Below are 23,052 nucleotides of genomic sequence, written 5' to 3'. Positions count from 1 at the left end.
GAGGTGTACACAAGGAAGTATTTTTGAGAAAAATATTGCGCAGAGTAATTCAGAAAAGCTCCTCTCAGAACAGTTCTATAGATTTAAAAAACATATTCTAGAACAAAATAACCTTACCACGTGTCCACTCAAAAGAGCAAATGCATCCATGACTATGTGTGATAAACTCTGACACCTTCACCCACAAATCCAACTAAAGCACAAGTTGCACAGTTAGGAGAACAGAAATATACATATATGTACAGGTACGCGAATAGATCCAGTAAACATACACACAACACTACATTTGGCTTGCAACACTGAGGCCCTGATTAGGACTCCTTTGTTAAATCATTTTGTAGTACAAACCAGCTGAGGAGTAGCTTAGACAGTGAAATTCCAGGGGTGTGAATCTCATATTTCCAACCTAAAAAAGCAGTGGCCCGCGGGGTGAATGGGTGAGATTGTCAAGGTTCGGGATGAACTGATCCCATGAGGAACAGGGTCAGCACTGATTTACATTGGATGGGTCTTTGGAGCTGATATAGTGTTAGATGGGCAGGTTTGCTGGACTCCTGACTTGCTGCGTTGCCCTGCTGCCTGTTGTTCCCATCCCTGGGCATGAAGGACTGGATCTACATCACGTAACGTAACATAACATAACATAACATAACATAACATAACATAACATAACATAACATAACATAACATAACATAACATAACATGTATTTGTAAAGCACAAGTTCAACAAGAATGGCATCTTGGTGCTGAATAATAGATGTTTATTGTTACCCAACAGTACTCATTTTATTGACCTCAGAAAGATGAAAGGTTGAGTGGACCCACTGAGATTTGAGCCTGTGACCATGAGGTCGAGAACAGACGACTCACTCCAGTGGACGCATTAGTCCACTAAGTCATCAGACCCGACTTGGACCCAAAGTGACTCCCAGGGCTAGCTGCAGGCCTCTTGATCTGAAGTCTCAGGGGCATAAAAGACTCAGGGCCTCATGTAGGTAAATAGTATTTACCGATTCGTAAATACCGAATTTTACCGATTCGGTATTTACGAATCAGTAAATGCTATGTAGCTAAAAAATCTGTAAAAATTACAGAATCGTTAAGTTTCGCTATTTACAGAATCGGTATTTACCTATTCAATAATTGCCATTCATTCCTATGGGCCTGGAGGCCCATAGGAATGAATGTCAATTACCGAATCAGTAAATACCGATTCGGTAAAAGGGGGAAAACATTGAAGGGTGGCAGGGTGTCACTTTGACACCCTGTTGCACCCCTCAATTGTTTATGGGTGCACATGTTGCAGTCATACATGCCCTTCTGCAACATGGCACTGAAGCAATTTGCATTAAATTGCTTTTTGTTTTTTTATCGTTATTTACCACCAACATGTAGTTGGTGGTAAATAACGAATCCTAACATGGGATAAGCACTCATTTAAGTGTTCCCTACATTAGGAATTCGGTAATTTACCGAATCGGTAGTTAAGAAATCGGTAATTTACCAATTCCTTAAATTACCGATTCGGTAAATTACAGAATCCTTAATTTCGGCCCCCTACATAGGAAAAGCCCATTACCGGTCGGTAACGTTCGAAATTCGTTAATTTCGGCCGTTACCGACCGGTAATGAGCCACCTACATCTGGCCCTCAGGGGCATAAAAGACTTCCAATCACCCTGCTTCTGCACCTGGACTCTGTCATCTGTGAATCTGCCCTGCCAAGTTTTGACACCCCAATCGTAGACCCTTGGAAGTGGACCTATGGTGCTTTTTCCAGCGGAACTGGAGCATCCTCTATCCAACCAATGCATTGCAGCTGCAAGCAGATAGGAAGTAACAAATTGCCTCTGCTGCGTAGTTCAGGACCAACACATCACCACTGCTGCATGGATCAAACGCGACACATTGCCTTTGGAACCATCAGTCTTCTTGGCGCAAAGTCCTTGCATCTCTGACGATGGCAGCCTTGACGACGAACCTCCGCATCGCAGATTATGTCTCATCACAACTGATGCATCACCACTTCTGTGCAGATCAGGACCAGCGCACTGAAGCAGCTGCATTTATCAGCACCAACGCATTGCCTCTACTGTACCATGTATCCTCGACATCGACGCACCCAGGATTAAGGTACTTTTGTTCGGCAGGCCTCGCTGGGTCCCTGTAACCGGCCCGCGCTCCATCGTGGTTGGCCTCAACTTTTGACTTTGTGCTGATCTGGAGCAACCAGTTATCCCTAATAGCCCTTTTTGCTTCAAGGCGCTATTTTCACCTGAAAACATTGAGATTCAATATCTCAGGTTCTACGTGTGGAATTTTTGTTGTTCTGGTCTTGTTTCATTTATTAAATTAGGCTCTATTTTTCAAACATGGTGAGTCTTTTTGTGTGGTGTTTTCACTGTTTTACTGTTTGAAGTGCTGCACAAATACTTTACACATAGCTTCTCTAAAGTAAAGCCTGACTGCTCTGTGCCACGCTACCAGAGGGTTAGCACAGGTTAATTTAGGGTGCACTTTGCTTTACCCTGACTAGGATTGTGGTTACTGCCTGACCAGGGCTTATACCCCAATCAACCAGGAAGCCAATTTCTAACACTGCTCTATTGTAATGATGGCAGTGTATCCTGCCTGCCAAACTCAAGGTCCACCCCCCTGATTTTGAGTCGGACAGACCGTCAGTTTTATGCAGAGTAAAATTTGCTCTGTCGGTGTAAATGAGTCTCCAATGGAGTAGGGACCATTGAAGATAACTCCTGACTGTACACCTGATTTGAGTGGACAGTCGGAAGGCTTTTTTCAACTGTCCTTTACCACCAGGTATAATCTGTCTTGGCATATAAATCACCCCTAAGGTAGGCCCTAGGTAACCCATGGGGCAGGGTACATTGTAATTAAAAGGTTGGGCATGTACGTTTATGTTTTAGATGTCCTGGTAGTAATAAACTCCTAAATGTGTTTTTCACTGCTGTGTGGCCTACCTGTCCCATAGGATAATACTGGGTGGCCTTATTACAATACAATATGTGCTAACGTTTGACTGGGGACAGGTAAGCATTTCATGTTTGGTATCTATGAAATTGTAATAAAAAATTATCTTTAGTGGTAAAGATGGATTTTAAATTACAATTTTTAAAATGCTACTGCTAGAAAGTTGTAATTTTCCTGCCCTTTGCCACTTGGTGCCTGCAGCCTGTTCTAGGTCACATGACTGGGTGTAGTTGGCAGTGAATTCCTCCCAGGTAGTTACCCAATAGAGGGCTTAGGTGTTCCAGAATAGGACAGCCCCACTTACCATTAAATAGGCTGTGCTTTGCCTTCACACAAAAGGGTTGCCACCACTACATTGTCCCTGCAGCTAGTTTGGGGCCAGGGTAAAAATGTTAGGAAATGTCAAGCACTTCAAAGAGAAAGCTCTAGAACCCTCTATTACTTCCAAGAATGCATCAGGTATAAAAATAGGACCCTCAGAACCACTCTTCAGTTCGCTTTCTGGACCTATGGAAGGACTCTCAGAGGACTCCACAAGACTTCTTTGCTACCCCTGAAAGGACTACTTTTCCGCCTGGAGCCAGCCCTAAACCCTCAGAGGCCTGCCCTGCTGCTTGAGCATTGCTTCATCACTTGAACCCAGGACTACCAGAGAGACTCCAAGGAGGTTGAAAAAAATAGAGGGTTACAATAACAAGTTTTCCTCTTTCATTTTTCCATAGAAACTTTTGACAAAGTTACAGCCCAAACGCCTGAACAGCAAATTTGGCAGAAAGCTAGATTGTGGTCCACAGAGAGGGCTTTTTGTAATTTGCTGTGAATCTGTTATGTAGTTTTTGAGCAATTAAGGCTCAAAAGTATTGTATATTTCGTGCCTCAGAGGATCCGTGGGTCTACATATCTCAAGATGAGATGTGATTGGCTGCCACCCCATCAACAACTATGTGGTAGCTGCTATCATAGGGCATATGACTCAGTCCTGAGTCCTAGAAAAAGGTTAAAAAAGACATAAGGGAGCAGGGTAGGAATACCCTGAACCCTAGGCCAGGTGGTAGGGTCCCAAAGGGACCCTGCCTGGGGCCTAAAAGTATTTTTTTATAAACATTTGCTGCAAATTCGCAGAGGATCTACTACTGTTAATATTAACCCCCCCCCCCCAGGGTAGGCTAGGGGCAGCACAAAATATTCCCTTTGTGGAGGAGACATGTGACCCCTCTCCTGAGCCTCAGAGAGCCCCTAGGGACCACAGCCCCCAGACCATCATGTAAAATAAGGGCTATGAGTGTTGACTCCACATCCCTGAGCTTCAATAAGTTGAGGGGGACCGTATCCCTTGGGAACGATTCAATTACAAAGGGGAGGGGGGGCGCGGCACACACCCCATGCTCTAATAGGCCCTGGGGACCTCATCCTCCAGGGCCAGATTCCATGGAAAAGCCAAGCCTTAATAATAGTCCCCGGTGACATGATCTCCCTGTGCCAAGCTTAACTTCAAAGGGAGGAAACAAACGGAGTGGAGTCCCCAGGGACTATTACGGCTCGGGAGTGGGACTACCCTTCCTCATAAAATAAATGCTTTGTCCCCAGGGAATGGGCTTCCAATGGGAGGTATTGCTTTGGGGAAGGGGCTTTGCGCCCCATCCCCCTAAAGGCACCAGGGGATAGGGTCCCCAGGGACTATTAAGGCTTGGGGTCCCTGGGGCACCGGGGCTCCTTGTGGCACTGGAGTGGGGGCTGCATGCCACTGTCCGCTTTAAAGAAAAAGTCCCCGGGGTTGCGGTCGCAGTGGCCTGAAGTGGCTTAGGGAAGGGACTGAACCAAAAACTTTTGCAGATTTACTCCTGTAAAGGGCAGGGGTAAGTTAGTTTTAAGGTAAACGTAAATAATAAGTGACAGGGTGCAACGTTTTGCTCAGATGCCAGGATTTCGAATCTCAGGACTGCCAAATACCAAGGCTGCATTTTCTTGATTAAATTTCATGCCTCTTTCATCCACTACCAGACACTCCCTGTCCCTTTATCTCACTCTTGCAGGTTCTTTTTCACTCCAGATTTCTTCCTGGGTCACTGTTTTTCAGTCTTTCTCATGCTCTTGGTGAAAGTCTGATCAAGCACGGCCGGCACAGGTAATAGCAGTGGGGTGGGTGTGGGAGTCGGCAGACGATGGGATAGGTAAAATTATATATATTTTTTAAAAACACTTACCTTGTGCTCGCAATGCAGTGAGTGCAAGGTAAGTGATTTTATTTAATTTCAACAATCCAGTCGTCTGTCAACTTCCCCCACCGCCGCCCCTGCCCACCGCTCTTACCTGTGCCGGCCACGCCTGAATCTGATTAGGAAGAATAAGTGCCTGTCCACAAAATTGAGTGTGGGTATGCTCCAGCTGCAACCACTGTCTTAAATTAAGCACTGAGGGGAAGGAAGTGGAACACCGCCACAATTGGTCAGGATGACTACAACATGGTAAAACATATTTCTCTGCTGGAGATCAAAATTCCCTTTTAATTTTCCATATCCGTAAATGTATATGCATGTGAATAGCTCAAAAAAGCTGTCATAGAGCAGCCTTCTGGTAGAATTCCTGTAATTATGTACGATTTCGAAGATAGTATGCAAAATAGAGGCATAATGCTATGTGAGTCTTGCAACTTCCTTTGCAAATCAGGCCTTAAGTAGCAATTTGAAATTCAGCTGATCACTTAAAAATCGAAATCATCTACAATAAAAATAACTATTTGGCTTCTGTTCCTCTGATTGCAAGTGGTGCACTTTTATTTCTTTACCTTGGTCGGATCAGAATCTCTGCAATACCAGCTCATATTGATCACCCTGCACTGTTAGCTGTAGTTCTTTTTTCTTCATAAAGGCTGACAGTTACTTCACCTTGAAACAAATTAGTGTGCAATTCTAACAATAAATAATCTTTGTCTTCAAGGAATTTTGGAGTCCCATGCTGGAACGTGTATGTTGCACTGGTATCACAAATAAAACTGTGGTCAACGGCGGATAATTGTCAACAAGGAGGTGAAAAGTGCTTATATACAGTAAGTTAAAAACAATTTGTGTACACGCTGATTGTTATTTGTTAAAAATATATTGTTTTAATTTATGACACAGGAAATTTATTCAGTACAGCTTTGCCTATTTTACCTTATTTTAGGGGTGTTAGTTTAGAAAATTAAACCTTCAAAGATGTAAACGTCTATATACAATTAAATCCTTTATTATTAGCATTAGCTCTAATTACACAAAAAGAAAAAAATAATTAAGCCAATGAATTAGAGGTTTTCAATTATTTTGCTTTGAACCAATATTTAGGACAATGAAATTATATATTGTTGAATATCTTTATTCGGTAAATTTGCTCACCATAAAAGAGTTCATTTTACACATTAAAAAGAGTACATTTCACCCAATAAGAAGATATTAACTATCATCAATAAAAACCATGATTAAAATATAAACACAGAATATAAACAATACAATTAATATGGACCATAATCAGACATTCTCAACAGTTCATTATATGATAGTGGGTGAACCTTCAATTACATCCAATCTAGTCGCTTGGTAGCCTAGAGTGCAGCTTCAATATCCTTGAGCGTGTCAGCCATGCACTACTCAAATATTTTGCCACCCCGCATATCATAGCAGTAGATGATGAGTCCGTAGAGAGTACTCGTAAGGCCAGTCTGTGGCACCTCAGTCCCAACCCCCTGCATACTGGTTTCAGCCAAATCTTCCGTGCCACTTTGTAAGCGGGGCAGGCAAAAAGTAGGTGGGCCACTGACTCCTTAGGGGCCGCACAACCGGGGCACGGTCGCGATGGGCCACCAGGGTTAGACCACCTCGCGGTGAATTCGTACACCGGGAGGGTCCCGTACCTTAGTTTTAAATATAGGGCTCTGTCTAGCGGCTTAGTTATAAGATCGAAGAAGGGTTCCAACTTCCTAGCCCACATGAACTCTAAGAACCGTTCAGTGAGTGAACCCCCAGCCCCGCTGCGTGTTGCCTCGACCTGCACCCAATCCCAATATAACTTCTTAATCACTAATTTGGGCGGTGGCATTTGGGTCTCCCACACATCTCTCAATCCCAATTGGAAAACTAGGTGCCTCACATTATACAGCCATCCAATCTTGTTGCCAGTATCAAGCAGTATTAGGTCATCCAACCCTTCAGCATATTTGGCAAGCTCCTTAGTCCTTCTTAGACGGACCCAAAAGAGCAGTGGGCGCAGCCTCACTAGGTCCTTTAAGGCTCGTCTACCCAAATCTAGCCGCAAGGGGATCAGCGGGGTAGAAACAGGGAGAGCCACCACATCCCTCAGAAACTTATTTTCCGCTGTAGTTAGATCCGAAACGTTTTCGAACCCCCAGAGTTCGGAGCCATATAATGCAGCCGGGAGTATCTGACCCTCATAAATGGCCATGACCGGTGACAGAGGTTTACTAGTTGACTCCCGATACTCCCTCAGGGTCACCCCAGATACTCTTTTGTGACCAAGTAACATTTTAGCCAAGTGGTCCTTCCAATTCATTCGACTATTTATCCGCACCCCTAAATAGTCGAAAGAATCAACCAACTCCAGGGGGGCCCCATTGAGCGTGAAATTGTTTTTAAATCTTTTGGAGGGTGAAAAAGCCATCAGCTTGGTTTTAGAGGTATTGATGGTTAGGCCTCTGTCTATGCAAAAGGAGCTAAATCGATGCAAGAGCTTTTGCAGTCCTACCGGGGATTTGGATATCAGTATAGTGTCGTCGGCGAAGAGTAGAGTGGGGATTCTTTCCCCTGCCAGGGATGGAGCATCCGTCTCTTCCCCTCTCAGATGGTCCACCACTCCATTCACAAACAAGGAGAAGAGGGTCGGAGCCATAACACATCCCTGGCGGACTCCGCTCCTCACGGGGACCCTGTCTGTCAGCTGTCCCTGGGCACCCAATCTGATCCTCGCATAATTCCCCTCATGGAGCCTTGCAATTAGACTCAAGAGTGGGCCGGGGAAGCCCATCCTTTCTAGGATCTCCCACAATTTAGCTCGAGGGACCAGGTCAAAAGCTGTCTTGAGATCTATGAAGGCCATATAAAGGCTGCCCTTTTTGATGGTAACTGTCTTCCAATAGATAACAAAAAAAAACGGAAGACCTGGTCCATCGTACCTACCTTCCGGTGGAATCCAGCTTGGAGGTGGGAGAGGATACTTCCCTCCTCCATCCAATCGCCAACCCTTGAGATGATGACCCTGCCAAACACTTTCTGGATTACATCTATCAGACTGATAGGTCTGTAATTGGCAGGGTCATCTCTTGCCCCCTTCTTATACACAGTGACAACCTCTGCTCCCTTCCAGGAATCTGGCACAGGATGACCCCTTGCAATCAGATTCATTATAGTGGCAATTAAGTTGGCCCATGCCATAGGTTCCGCAATCAAGAGGTCCCCTGGGATCCCATCCGGACCGGCCACCTTCTTTGGGGTCAAATGTCTAATAGCCACTACTACCTCTGAGGCCGTGAATGGATACTCGTCCTCCCCTAGAGGTTCCCCTCCCCCACCGCTAGTTACCATGGGGCTGGTTGTATCTTCAATTCCGCCATATAAAGCTGAGAAGTGGTTAAACCATTGCTGGCTAGTTATATGGGCTGCTAGTGGTTGGGATCTCCCCTGCCTAGCTCTATTGATTAAGTCCCAAAATAACATCGGGTTCCTCATACTCACAGCATCTGTTAAGTCCTGCCAATGCTGTTCCTCCCATTCACGTTTAGCCAGCGCTAATACTCTCAAATAATCCTTCCTAGCCGCTCTAACTAGTAATGGATCCTTTGCGAGTAAAGCAGCTGTCAGATTTTTCCTTTTTCCCTTACACTGGGCCGAATACCAAGGATTGCTAGAAATGGGGGGTGTGTTATTCCGTCTGCGGCTTTTCCCTTTTGAGAGAAAATAGTGACTCACGTGGTCTATTGTGGCTTTGTAAACTGAATCGAGGGTAGTGGAAGGATTCGGGACACTACCAATCTCCCGGTCCCATACCTCCAGATCCAAAAACAGATCCACAACAAGGGATTTGATGGTCCCTAGTTGGTCCTCCTTCAGTTGGGCCTTATCCCATTTCAGTCTACGATTATTATTATATGGGATAATCTCTTAAGTTAATTTCATGGGGGCACTCACTACCCTATCTTTAAGGTTACCCCACTTAAACTTGCTGCACAGAGGATTATGGTCACTATCCTGAGTAGATACCACCTCCATATCAATTAGATCAGTCCACAAACTAACGTCCATTAAGATATAATCGATTCTGGACGGACCTGTAAGCCTATTAAACGTCATCGCACCAGCCCTGTCAGACAAGGTCCTACCATTAAGTGCTCTTAGTTTGTGTTCCCTAGTAAGGGCATTAATTTGGATTGCCCTCGCAGACCATTTTCGAATGGCGGGTAATGACAAGACTGGGATGGACCATTTAGAGTCTTCTTCCTCAGTGCCTAGGGAGTCATCACCAAAGAGAGGTTCAAACATACAATTGAAATCCCCCCCCACAATAATTTTGGCTGCAAGAGGACAGTTGGCTAAAGCTGAATCTAAACTTAGTATAGTTGCTGAAGTAGTATCCCCCGGGGCCCCTTTGGCATACACATTGAATAGTTTGAGCCTGTTCCCCTCAATATGACCCCTAGAGGAGAGATGTAGTAAGTCACTACACCCTGAGTCGTGGATAACCACATCCCAGTCCAGATCGATTTTTATCCAGACCGTGAGACCTCCCGCTGGTCTGCCCTTCCCTCTACATACTGCTGGAGAAGAAAAGGTGGTATAACCCGATTTATTTATTGGTAGCAGACTCCAGGTTTCCTGAAACAGACAAACATCGAACTTCTCGATGAATGTATGCCACTCCGGTATAGCCATCTTACTTTTTACCCCTGCTACATTCCAAGATAACAGGTTTATTACCCGGCGGCCCTTAGGAACCTTAGGAACTGTGCCAGAGACCCCCTTGCACCCCCCCCCACCACCCACCTTGATCGTACAAGTATCCACCACACAGATAGATGGTTTGGAGGGTACAATGCAACCAACAGTATTATCCATACTCAGAGCTTCCAAAAGGGCCCCGGTAGAACTGCTGCTAACCGCATTTTGAACTACAGGGGTAACCTCCTGACTTGTGTCTTCACATCCAACTGACCATGGAGCCTCCACACCTAATTGACCACCTCTCTCCCCCTTAGACTGTAAACATCAATCGCAGTCTTCCATACCGGAAAGCTGCGAAAACCTATTGCAAGTGTCCAGAGGAGTGAAGGGTCTCAAATGCTCCATCCTGCTATCGTGACTCAATTTGTGTCTCTGGGGAACTGTAATCCAACCAAACTGATCAGCGGCCTGGACGGGGTACTGGCCATACGGGGGATAGATGTTACTATGTAATAATGGGGGGTTAGATCTGGAAGGGTAAAACTCATTCCGATGGTTGGGGGGGAACACAACTGACCTCGGATAGAAGTATGTTAGAGCCCGAGGGATAATGCAATTTTCCCCATTTCCAGTGGGCCAGTTTAGAATGTAGTCTACTGCCCGAGGGTCTCTAAAATTAGCCACCACTAGGTCCCCTTCAATATCTTTGCGTCTACTGCCCAGCCAGTTAATCCGCCTAACATGCACTATTTCTCCATCAATATTATGTGCTATGGGCCTATATGTCCTCAAACAGTGAATTATTTTATTTTTCAGTTGAGCATATCCCTCCTTCTTGTTCTCTACTAACGGCGGAACCCCAGTCAAAGCTACCACAAAGGGCACTGCTTGTGGGGGAATCTCCACTTGTGGCCCCTTGGTTACTGGACCTCTAGTGTATCTACCTTCCCCATATTCCTCCCGTTTGTTTGCTATGGGGGCCTTCGACGCTACCCTTGGGGGGTCACCACCCGTCCCTACTACTGGGATGTTTATATGTTTTCGGGGGTGTGGATTTTGAGAAACCAGGCTCAACCCTACCGTGAAGCTGTGGCTTCTGTTTAGGCGGCTGGGATGTAGCAATTGGGGTATTAGGAGCATTGTTGGTGGGTAGCCTAACTGAAGATATGGGTTGCACCACCCCGCTCCCCTGGGCTTTGGTTAAGGTGACCATGCTGTTTATAGCAGTCACCAGGAGTGTCAATCTAATTTCCACTTTCTTAATGCTCTCATTAATGGGTAGGAGCAGGGATCTCAGTAAGAATTCCAAATTCCCTAATAATGAAGGGGGAGGTAATATATTTGGTACTGTAGTCCCCACGATTATATCAGAACCTACAGCATTTGGGTCCATAACAGGCGATGTAACCTCTAGCGGTGGTGCGCCGGGTGATGGCAATACTGGCACCACCACTATTGCCCTTTCATATGTGGTGGGAGGTTTTGACCCTGTGCCAAAGTCAGAGTGGGGAATTTTAACTTTGCCTAGCCCTACCCTTAATTTCCTCCTTCTTTTACTTGGTGGTGGGCCATGTATCTGGGCCACCACTAATTGCTTAGATTTCGTCTTCCTAGGCTTCGTTGTAACAGTAGTACAACGGAGACTAGGAGTGGGAGAGACAATTACAATATGATCTGAGGGCAAACAAGGGGTGGGGGTACAATCTCGCAGCAAAAAAGGGACACCTTCTTGACTAACAATTTCCCCACAAATATCAGGTGAACCTCCCTCCTGGGCCGTAGTAAAAGGAGCAATGTCAGTGAGGGATCTATTTTTCAAACTTCCAACTGAGCGTCGCCGCTCAGCCATGGACGATTCCTTATCAGCATCACACAAAACCTTAGGGAAATATTTGTCCAGTGACCCATTGCGTAGCCTTCCCATCTTCCCAGGTATTCCCTCTTCAGACGGCATGGCCATTACACTTGCCTGTAACAGGAACAGCAGGCATACAGGTGTTAGAGGATGGGCCCAGCCCAGCCTACTCTGGCCTACGAGGGCCTCAGAGGGCCCGCCCTTTGCCCGGGCTTAGCCCCGGGCGCTCCCGCGCGCTCCCGCGCAGCGGGATTCTTAATTCTCTTTTATGGTAGCCTCCAATTGGGAGAGGGGGCGGGGCGTTGAGGGAGAGCAGCCCAGGTGGAACGGGCGCGGGATATCCAGGGACTCCTGGGAAAGCGAGTCCCAACCCTTCTGCTCGCAGCCCTCAGCCCCGGTTACACAACCAGCAGCTCCCAACTCAGTCACACACCCCCTGGCGATGCGGGACCCGCGAAGCGGGTACCGCGAGTCTTGGAATAAATAAACAATCCGTTTGGCAGCAAACAGCAAGAACAGGCTCAGAGAAGGTCCCACGAGGCAATGGCGAGCAAGGTATTTAAAGATGGTCCTGGTGGGGGCGGGGCGGTGAGGGAGAGCAGCCCAGGTGGAACGGGCGCGGGATATCCAGGGACTCCTGGGAAAGCGAGTCCCAACCCTTCTGCTCGCATCCCTCAGCCCCGGTTACACAACCAGCAGCTCCCAACTCAGTCACACACCCCCTGGCGATGCGGGACCCGCGAAGCGGGTACCGCGAGTCTTGGAATAAATAAACAATCCATTTGGTAGCAAACAGCAAGAACAGGCTCAGAGAAGGTCCCACGAGGCAATGGCGAGCAAGGTATTTAAAGATGGTCCTGGTGGGGGCGGGGCGGTGAGGAAGAGCAGCCCTGGTGGAACGGGCGCGGGATATCCAGGGACTCCTGGGAAAGCGAGTCCCAACCCTTCTGCTCGCAGCCCTCAGCCCCGGTTACACAACCAGCAGCTCCCAACTCAGTCACACACCCCCTGGCGATGCGGGACCCGCGAAGCGGGTACCGCGAGTCTTGGAATAAATAAACAATCCGTTTGGCAGCAAACAGCAAGGACAGGCTCAGAGAAGGTCCCACGAGGCAATGGCGAGCAAGGTATTTAAAGATGGTCCTGGTGGGGGCGGGGTGGTGAGGGAGAGCAGCCCAGGTGGAACGGGCGCGGGATATCCAGGGACTCCTGGGAAAGCGAGTCCCAACCCTTCTGCTCGCAGCCCTCAGCCCCGGTTACACAACCAGCAGCTCCCAACTCAGTCACACACCCCCTGGCGATGCGGGACCCGCGAAGCGGGTACCACAAGTCTTGGAATAAATAAACAATCCGTTTGGCAGCAAACAGCAAGAACAGGCTCAGAGAAGGTCCCACGAGGCAATGGCGAGCAAGGTATTTAAAGATGGTTCTGGTGGGGGCGGGGCGGTGAGGGAGAGCAGATCAGGTGGAACGGGAGCGGGATATCCAGGGACTCCTGGGAAAGCGAGTCCCAACCCTTCTGATCGCAGCCCTCAGCCCCGGTTACACAACCAGCAGCTCCCAAATCAGTCACACACCCCCTGGCGATGCGGGACCCGCGAAGGGGGTACCGCGAGTCTTGGAATAAATAAACAATCCGTTTGGCAGCAAACAGCAAGAACAGGCTCAGAGAAGGTCCCACGAGGCAATGGCGAGCAAGGTATTTAAAGATGGTCCTGGTGGGGGCGGGGCGGTGAGGGAGAGCAGCCCAGGTGGAACGGGTGCGGGATATCCAGGGACTCCTGGGAAAGCGAGTCCCAACCCTTCTGCTCGCAGCCCTCAGCCCCGGTTACACAACCAGCAGCTCCCAACTCAGTCACACACCCCCTGGCGATGCGGGACCCGCGAAGCGGGTACCGCGAGTCTTGGAATAAATAAACAATCCGTTTGGCAGCAAACAGCAAGAACAGGCTCAGAGAAGGTCCCCTATATTTGAATCCGAATTGGCCAGTTGACTTTTTTGATATTTTAATACTAGCAAAGTCTGTTTTGCATAAAAAGTAATGTAAATCTAACTTAGTCAGCGAGTAAACCCTATGTATCATGCGCTGCAATCCGAATGACATCTAAGTGCTCCCTGGATGGGAAAGTGATGTCATGAGAGTTGGAACAGATAAACACATTATAGTATATACCTTCTATTCTCTAATAAAATCTTGTATTTCTCTGTGCAGGGGAGGAAAAGTCCACTGTATATTCCAACATCATTTGTGTTCAATGTCCACCTGTCAGGTGTTTAGAAGCTTGATGATGATTGGCCAACACTGAAATATGCGGGATTAACATCCATGATCCTCAACCTGCATTTAGGTGTTCATATACGTATTTTAATAGCACTATATAACCCTGCGTGCATTTTGTGTTTATTAGTCCAGTGTGTCTCCTTCCCTTAAGTTGCTTAGATCTTTGGCTGATGAGGTGTACTATCAATCTTCATTCGCTCCGTGCCCACCACCCCCAAACGCACTGCTCGCGCCAGCTGGCATCCCTATGTAGCTGGCCGGGCTGGAACTTGAACGTGATTCATTCAACTAAGTTCTTCCTTTCCACAGAGCACACAGCCAAAGACCTGTATATATGTTCAGGGACCCGGATTTGGTTTATATTATATGGGGCAGTTAATGAGACTGCCCGTCAACTAAGATGTATGCCTACACTTCTGAAGCCTTTTTTGGGACTTCCATTATAATGGCACAATTCTGCATTTGTGTTTCTTCGAACACAAACATTGACATTTCTATACATTTATATTTTATTTCGGTTAACATGATAAAACTGCGTTTCCACATGATTTTCCTCATTTGTAGGTGCTAAGTAAGAAATGTATTTTTGATGTTGCAAATAGACATATAAATGAGATACACAGAGGCCGCACAACATTTTCTCTTACCACTTCCTTGCAAGCTTGGTGAACCCTGCTTGCCTCAGATTTGCTAGCATAACTTGCATTCTGGTGCATGCTGTCCTTTACAGCCAGGAACTAGCATCTTGACCTCGGGGGGAGTATTACGTATGCAATGCATATTCCTGGTTAGCACTGAGCGCACCTTTCAAAAGGTGCGCCCAGCGCTAACTAGGAAAATGAGCTGCATTATAGTGAATGCGCTACCTTCAGGGCAGCTGCAAACTTGCGCTGCTCTGGGGGCAGTGCATTCAGGTAAAAAACAGAGCAGCTGCGTTGAAACCACTGTCTGCACTTTAAAGGAGGATTAGCGATTCCCCTGCAAGCGGATACAGTGAGTGACTGAACACGCCTGCAAGAGGATGTCTGGGGGGGGTCTATGGGACCCACTTTCCCCCGCTCCACAGGGCTGCTGTCAGGGGGTGCACTGACAGTGCACCTCCTGACAGCTTCTTTGCCTCTGCCCCCGAGTCTGTAATAAGGTACGGGCGCAGTGGCAAAGGGATTCCCTCATTTCTAAGGGGCCACGCCCCCATGCAAAGGAGGGAACGCCCTCTGAAGATAGGTCTGGCGCTTTAAGTACGCCAGCGCTTTCAATGTTACAGAAATTGAAGCACAAGTGTCTGTGGCCTCTTCTGTAATACCAAAGTGCAACTAGGGCATGCAAAGCAGGTGGAAACGCCTGTTGCACCCCCGGTGCACTACCATGATACAGCCCATGGGGTCGTATTACGTATGTTGCTCATTTTCCAGGTTGGCGTTGGGTGCAACTTTCAAAAGGTGCGCCCAGTACTAACCAGGAAACTACACCGCATTAAAGCAAATGTGCTGACCCCAGTGCAGTCGTAAACTCGTGCTTCCCTGGGGGCAGTGCATTTAGGTGAAAAAGAGAGCTTCTGCTTTGAAGTCGCTCCATGTGTCACTGTGCAGGCAGCAATCCGCCTGCACTTTGAAGGGAAATTAGAGATGCCCTTGCAGGCGGGCACAGTGAGTGACTGACAGTCTACCACCTTTTAGGTAGTGCCTCCTGACAGCTTCTTTGCCACTGCTGCCATGTTTGTAATACAGCCCGGGTGCAGAGTCAAAGGGATTCCCTCATTTGCATTGGGCCATGCCACCCATTAAATGAGGGATCGCCCTCTGAAGATAGCACTGGTGCTTTAAGTGTGCCAGGCCTATCACTATTACAGAAGGGGACGCACAAGCATCTGTGGCCCCTTCTCTAATACCAAAGTGCCTTGCGGGCGTGCAAAGCAGGCACTAACACCTCTTGTGCCCCTGGGTACTTCCATAATACGTCCCCAGATGTCTTACACGCTCCTATTTTGGCTCTCAGCCCAACACACAAGAAATACTCTCCAGATCTAATAAAATATCGTAAAGCATGCTATGCTTTGGTAATTCAAATGCAGTGCGACACACTGCCACCTCCCATGCTCTAGGGCCCTCCTCTGAATCTTGTGTCTCTCAGCTCCTGAGGAATGCACTGATTCAACTTTTAATTAGGTAAGAAGAAAATCCAATTATGAGCTTAAATAGTATCTGGTGACTTTTATAATGGATAACACAGTCTGCATTTGTTCACTTCTTTGTAAGGGACTCCAGTTGTAGTAAATGATGGCCCTTTCCAATGGCAATACAAAAGCAAATATTGAAATAAATGACATAATCATTCTTGATTAGAAAAAGAGAATGGGGACAAATTCGCAAACATTAGAGATAGGAAAGGGGTTGGGACAGCTCACAAGTATTTTAAAACAGTTTACGGTGAGTAGAAAGAAAGAATAAATATTGACAAATCTTTACAACATGCATGTTTTGCCATATGTGTCAAATGAGAAGGACGCGGACCATTTAAAGTTATTTTTTTTGAAAATTTTTATTGAAGCCATATGCAGTCACTTAAATCAGAAACAAACAGTGAAAAATCTCACAAGAGTACATTTTCATTCCTTGCAAAATAACATAGTATACAAAAAATTACTCAAAATACAGTCCCCATATCTGTTCGAACTTTTATGTATGATATTTGCCCTATGTAGAAAGTTATCACTATTCTGTTTTGACTCACAATTTTGCAAGACAGTATTTATTCCCTTCACTGTCATGTTTTAAACCATATGTAGTTCTATTATGTAACATACCCCCTTCACACAAGAATCAGTTATGTTCTGTTTATATACTTCATGCATGTTGCATCACTTCTAGGTGAAGCGGTCTTCTGACCATTTAAAATAATTTACAAAATGCAAATTTCCTGTTATGTATCCACATCTTCTCTCACATTTGGCTATTCCTTAGCGTATCATTATTACTATTACTGGCAATCACCACACCACATTCCCTTCCAATGGCAACTGGCAGTCACAAAACCCCTCCCTTGTTTAGAACTGCAAAAATAAATACAACAATACACAATTCCATCTCCCTTTCCAAAATGTATTAAGTACCTATGCCGTGTATTTGTGCAGTTTTTTCAGTACAGTTCATAAAATCTTTCTTGTTCCCTAGATCAATTTCCAAAACATGCTGGCATCAATACAAAAGCCATTGGAAGTGTTTCTGCTCCACGATCTTTCAAATAATACTGAAAACATTGGTCTCAATTTTAAAAAACTACTTGGACCTGAAAGTTTAGATTACACTTGCAAGTGGTCTCTTCCACAAGTTTAAAACCATGTTTAACATTTGCAAAAGGTGAATCTACACACATTTTCATTTCATTATGTCTATTCACAGAGTTGGTGTGTAGGCTCACTGACAAAGGTATTTGTTTGAGATTGTTGACAAAATGTTCATGAGCTATTGCCTCCCTGTGAACAGTTGGAGTAAATTGCTTTACAGATTCAATTAAGCATGAGCACCCCTAACATTCCTTGATCCCATGGCCCCCAATTATGAGCTGCACTTTACTGGGGCCTATTTTCCACAAAGTTCATTTTGCATGCAAATTTGTCATTACCATGCAGTAAATCCACCTAGAACTATGCGATAAACCCCATGGAATGCGGAACTATCATGTAGGACCAATTTCTCCAGCTGTACAATTAAATGGAATTTGCAATGTGGTTCTTATGCACCTGCTCTGAGCTACTGTATGGGATGTGAGAGTAGGGGGGAATGGGATCTTTTTTAAGCAACGGAAAGTATTGTATGATTCTTTCTGTTAAAAATAAAAAGGAATGAGACTTGACTGATGCTGCAACCAAAGTCACCTGCGAATTTTCCAGCTACTTTTACGAGCGGAAAAAAGCTACACAGAAAACTGGTTGTGTTAAAACCTAACTAGTAATCAGATGTAACGAAATTGACACACGATACCATGCCTTAATTTCATCCTGCCTGCCCAACACAATTGTTACTTGAGGAATAATATTTTCCAGTGGAGGGAACAAGAAAAAGTGTAATTGCAGTCATTTAAAATTGATTTTTGTGTGTACAATTACACCCTATGTCCAACTGCACTTGTGGAAAGTTCCACACCTACACACAAGTCGGAAGTCATAAATATTTTCCAGTGGTAGACCCTGAAATCGGCAACTGTTACATGTTCAATTATTACTTTTGGAGAAGTCTGTGAAGGCCTACAATTCAGAAATCGTAATCCATGCAAGTGACTAAACTTGTGGTACAGATTTCTTTTGAGACTTTAGCATTACCTGGCAGATTTACAAGCCCCTTGCGCCACTTTTGCGTTATTTTTAACATGGGAAAAGTGATGCAAAAGTGTCGCAAGGGGCTTGTAAATCTGCCCCTATGTATTTTTTTTAATTAAAAATGGGGGTTGCCTTCTTTTATGGTCAGCACTGCTATGTGCTCGGCTGTTTTTGTCATTGGACATATGTAGGGGGACATCTGCATTCTTTGTTGGTCCTTAATAGTACACTGTATGCCAGATGCATTTGCTCTAAATCATTGATTTTTTATTAACTTTTTGTGGGTTGCTGCTGTGTAGCTTTCAAGGCGAGCAGGTGGTAGATGACAGATTTGAATGGGCGGAAGATGATTGCTCTGTTACCATGCAGACAGGTGCAACTGACAATGTACATAGAAGACAGAAGAACAAGGACAGGAAAGAAAGCACACAAGTTTACCTTGTACACTTTATACGTTTTGTTTGTATTCAACAGTTTTGCAGGAACAGTGTGTGATTAAACGTTTGATCCAAGAGTGAGGCTGTTCTTGCATATCACGGAAACGTTATGTGGTGTATTGAAATTACACACCGCTAGCAACTCTGCTTCAGCATAGTACACACTTATTTGAGTCATTATGTTTTTTTTTCATTACTCATAGAAAATGAAGTATGTTTATCTAAAACTATACATTTATGTTACAGATGGAGTCTGCAAATATACATTCAATAACAGCAAAGCACACTACGTTAAGTGATAAACGTGTGGAAGATATCATTTTAAAGCTGATTCCTTTTCATGACAACCAGTCCTGCCATGTTTCCGTGAGTAGAGATTAACATTTCATCACTTTTTCTTAATAGACAGGCTGAAGTTCTATTGTTGCGCATGGCATTTTAAGGCCCAAAACGTTAGTGTTTAGGAGATATTTAGAAGGAAATAAGCAACGAAATCGTATAAGTGGCACATTTGCAAGCTTAGATAATACATTTCTTTATATGGGATCATTTTAACATTTTCACAAAATTACACCGAGGCTTCAGTTCTTTAATCAATACATTAATTTTAGTTGTGTTCAAAAACATCCTTAGCGTGTGGGGGAAGTGCGATAACTTTTGCTCATCTGTGGCACTCTGTTAGTGAAGCGATTTGAGGATGTCACAACATTTATTATTAATGCACACATTTATATTGCTAAACATTAAACATTCTTGGACAAGACGTTACTCAAAAAAAAAGTTGTGAGGAGAGGGTAAATAGTCTCATGTTTTTATTTTAAAATATGTATTTATTGTTTGACTTACTTGCTTCAAAGTGGCTTTTGTGGAACCTTCTCCTAATATGTCCTCTGCAGTAAGAATGGCAACATATTTCTGACTGTGGGGTGCATGTTTCCAATATTGCATGAAAACTGTGACTGGAAATGTAAGACATCAGTTTTTCTTGGGTGGACATCAGCCTGGGCCTTGCAGTTAACAGGGGGGGAGTTCGAGGGACGATTTATTATTTATTTAGTGTATTTTGATATCGCGCACAGATACCCCAACGGGGTGTCCCGGCGCTCCTGTGTGATTACATGCTGGCTGAGATGATTATTAAGGAAAAGATGATCAGCAAAACAAGTAATTTTTTATCCTGAATCAACCGGATGGCATTTGGTAGCTTATTCCAGAGAGCCGAAGTCAACACGGGGAAAGTTTTCCCGCCTGATAAATAAATATTTAATTTTCCCTCGGCATCGTCCCTCGAAATCCCCCTCCACGCGGCCCCACCGCCCCCTGGCTGTTAACTGCATGGACTGCAGCTGATGGACATAGTCACAATTTCGCTGTCCACCATGAGCAGGAACCTGGTTTACTTTACAGTAGATAGACATCCTGGGTTGAGAAAGCTGACGTGAAACAGCTTGCTTCTTTTCTAGCCCAAACCAATGAATTGTCTGTCCCTCGGTAGATCTGAATCTTCAACTAGCAAAATCATTGTGCCCACCCAATTCTTCAGCTATTTCCGGGTTCACCATTCAATTTAGGTTGTATATTACTTTCAGACTAAATTTATTATGTGCGTGTTTATCATCGGGTCATGTGTTAGGCTGAGTAATAACACAAGCGACAAAGACACAGCAGTAGAATGAACCATTTTGCCAAATAGTGTAATGTATTTTAAAAATGTTGGAGCACAGCATTGCATAGTAGCATTTTTTAATTCCATCTACTCTCATTTTTTTTATTCCAAGCCTCTCCTCCAAAGTCCGAGCTACCTCTTAGAAAGGTAAACAGAGTGGGATAAAGGGCACTTCTACTTTTCCAAATACAGCTGGTTTTCAAACTGAACTTTAAGCACCTCTTTCACATGCACCGGGACAGTTTGTAAGCAATGAAGGCCTTATCAAAATTTAGGGATCAAAGAAATTTATAATGCCCAAGTAAATAGATTAAATACTGAAATGCTGCTTATGCATTACATTGTCCAAAATACCACCATTTATACTCTTGGGAGATGATTCAATAGTCCTTCTAAATCCATGCATAACATTAAGTATTGTATTTGACCAGTGCATATCTCATACAAAATATTTTTATATTCTCAAATGGCACCTTGTAGGCATGGGCCTATAAGCCCAACTCAGTGGGAAAGTCAGATTTTTAATTTTTAATAATGATTAAAGAAAAGTAAGTTTTAGAAAGTCCCATGGCCCCTTTTCTTCACTCTTGGGAGCCGATTTCGCTTTCACTTTTACAAAACTACCTTAAAGAAATTAAATCTGGCTCTCCCCTGGACCCCATGCCTCCACAAATACTGCGTACTATGGCTCCAACTACACTCCAAATTATTCTGAACCTTCTAAATGCTTCTTTGATTGAAGCTACGGTCCCCAACGAATGGAAGCATGCGATGGTGGTCCCACTGATAAAAAAGGCCAACGCGGACCCTAATAACCCTGCCAACTTTCGTCCCATTTCTCTTCTTCCCTGTTACTCTAAGATTCTGGAGAAACACGTTAATTCTCTTCTCACCTCCTATGTTGAATCTTCTAATCTTTAACACTTCTCTCAATCTGGGTTCAGGGCTGGCTTCTCTACCGAGACCACTTTACTTGGTGTGTCTGAGACTATCAGAAGACAAGTGGACTGCGGGGAGACTGTGGCACTCATTCTGCTAGATTTGAGTGCCGCGTTTGACACCGTCTCTCATTCCATCCTGCTGTCCACCTTGAAATCTGTGGGTATTGATGGTGCCGCCCTGGCCTGGATTGCTAGTTTTCTTTCTAATCGTACTTTTCAAGTCTTTTCTTCCTCGTCTGTCTCCTCCATCTTTTCCTCCCCTCACGGTGTGCCCCAGGGGTCTATTCTCAGCCCTCTTTCTTTCAATCTCTATGTGAGACCTCTTGCTTTTCTGACAGAACAAGCAGGCCTCACAATCTATTCTTACGCAGACGATACACAAATCGTCTATTCGCTATCCACCAATAAACATCTCCCTACGTCCTCCTTACAGTCCGGGCTGGAGCAAATTGCCAACTGGATGCACAGCCATAAATTAAAATTGAATGGCGATAAAACTGAGTTACTTCTATTCGGCCCTCTCACTTCGCTTTGGGGCCCTCAACATTGGCCTCATCAGATGGGTCCCACTCCTACCCCTTCAGCCTCAGTTCGCAACCTCGGGGTCATTTTTGACAACCAGCTGTCTTTTAAGCAACACGTGGTAAAAGTCTCTGCCACCTGCACTACCATCTTAAGGTGGCTGAGAAAAATCAGGTGGATGCTTCCAGCTGATACCCTGAGGATAGTAGTCCAGGCCCTTGTCACCTCACGCTTGGACTACGGGAACATTCTGCTTCTGGGTGCTTGTAAAGAGGTAACAAAGAAACTTCAGGTGGTCCAGAATTTGGCAGTCCGCCTTCTTTGTAACTTGCCTGCCAGGTCATCGGCCTCTATCCATCTGCGCGAGCTGCATTGGTTACGCATTGAGAGCCGAGTAAAGTTTAAAGCGCTCTGCATAATGCACCATATTAAAATGGGTAAAGCTCCTAAATATTTATCTTCCTTAGTCCAGCAGTATGTTCCGTCCCGTACACTGAGATCCTCTACACAAAACAAGTTTACGACCCCGCGGGTCAACAGAGCTAAAATGGGCGGCCGCTCGTTTGCTCTATTGGCACCCTCTCTATGGAACTCTATGCCCCAGTCCCTGCGATCTGAAACATGTTACCTGATATTCCGCAAGGGAATAAAGACCTGGCTTTTTAACACTTAATTCTGTATCCCACCCCCCCTCAACTCACTCATTCTCTGTTTATCTTTAGCGCCGGGAAACCTTCGGGTAGCTGTGCGCTCAATAAATGTAATTATAATAATAATAATAATAATAAAGTTACCTTTTCCCTGCCTAAAGCTCCTGGAGGCTAATAATTTACATTCAATCTCCAGCTGTAGCACAGTGAGTGATTGGCCCAGATGTGGTGTGAAATCTGCTCCTAGAGCAGAGAAGGCCTTGGTGTGAGAAAGTGTTTTTCTGTTCTCTGGCAGCAAGACCAGTTGGGGGGGACCTAGGAACTTAATTTATTTCAAAGGCCCCTTCCTTGTTACAGGCAAATGTTATCTGCCACCTGTGCAACCACCCCTTGCCCTTTTGTTTTTCCTGTCAGGCAGGAACCAAATCCAGTGGGAGAAAAACTGTTACCAGAAATTATTTGGGGTGACC

General features: G+C 45.1%; 1 protein-coding gene across 1 annotated transcript in view; it reads left to right on the top strand.

Moving 5' to 3' along the window:
- The window catches only part of LOC144785549 (uncharacterized), a 135,758-nt gene that overhangs the window by 74,659 nt on the left and 38,047 nt on the right, over positions 1 to 23,052 (top strand). Inside the window, exons 2-3 of the mRNA XM_078664395.1 lie at positions 5,929 to 6,037; positions 19,050 to 19,169. Of these exons, the coding sequence (XP_078520521.1) occupies positions 5,929 to 6,037; positions 19,050 to 19,169 (229 nt within the window). The remainder of the gene's footprint in view (positions 1 to 5,928; positions 6,038 to 19,049; positions 19,170 to 23,052) is intronic.

Source organism: Lissotriton helveticus, chromosome 10 (assembly GCF_964261635.1).
Source record: "Lissotriton helveticus chromosome 10, aLisHel1.1, whole genome shotgun sequence".
In the NCBI taxonomy this organism is placed as follows: domain Eukaryota; kingdom Metazoa; phylum Chordata; class Amphibia; order Caudata; family Salamandridae; genus Lissotriton; species Lissotriton helveticus.
The sequence above is the reverse complement of the archived record's forward strand: the minus strand, read 5'-3'. Positions and strand labels throughout refer to the sequence as shown.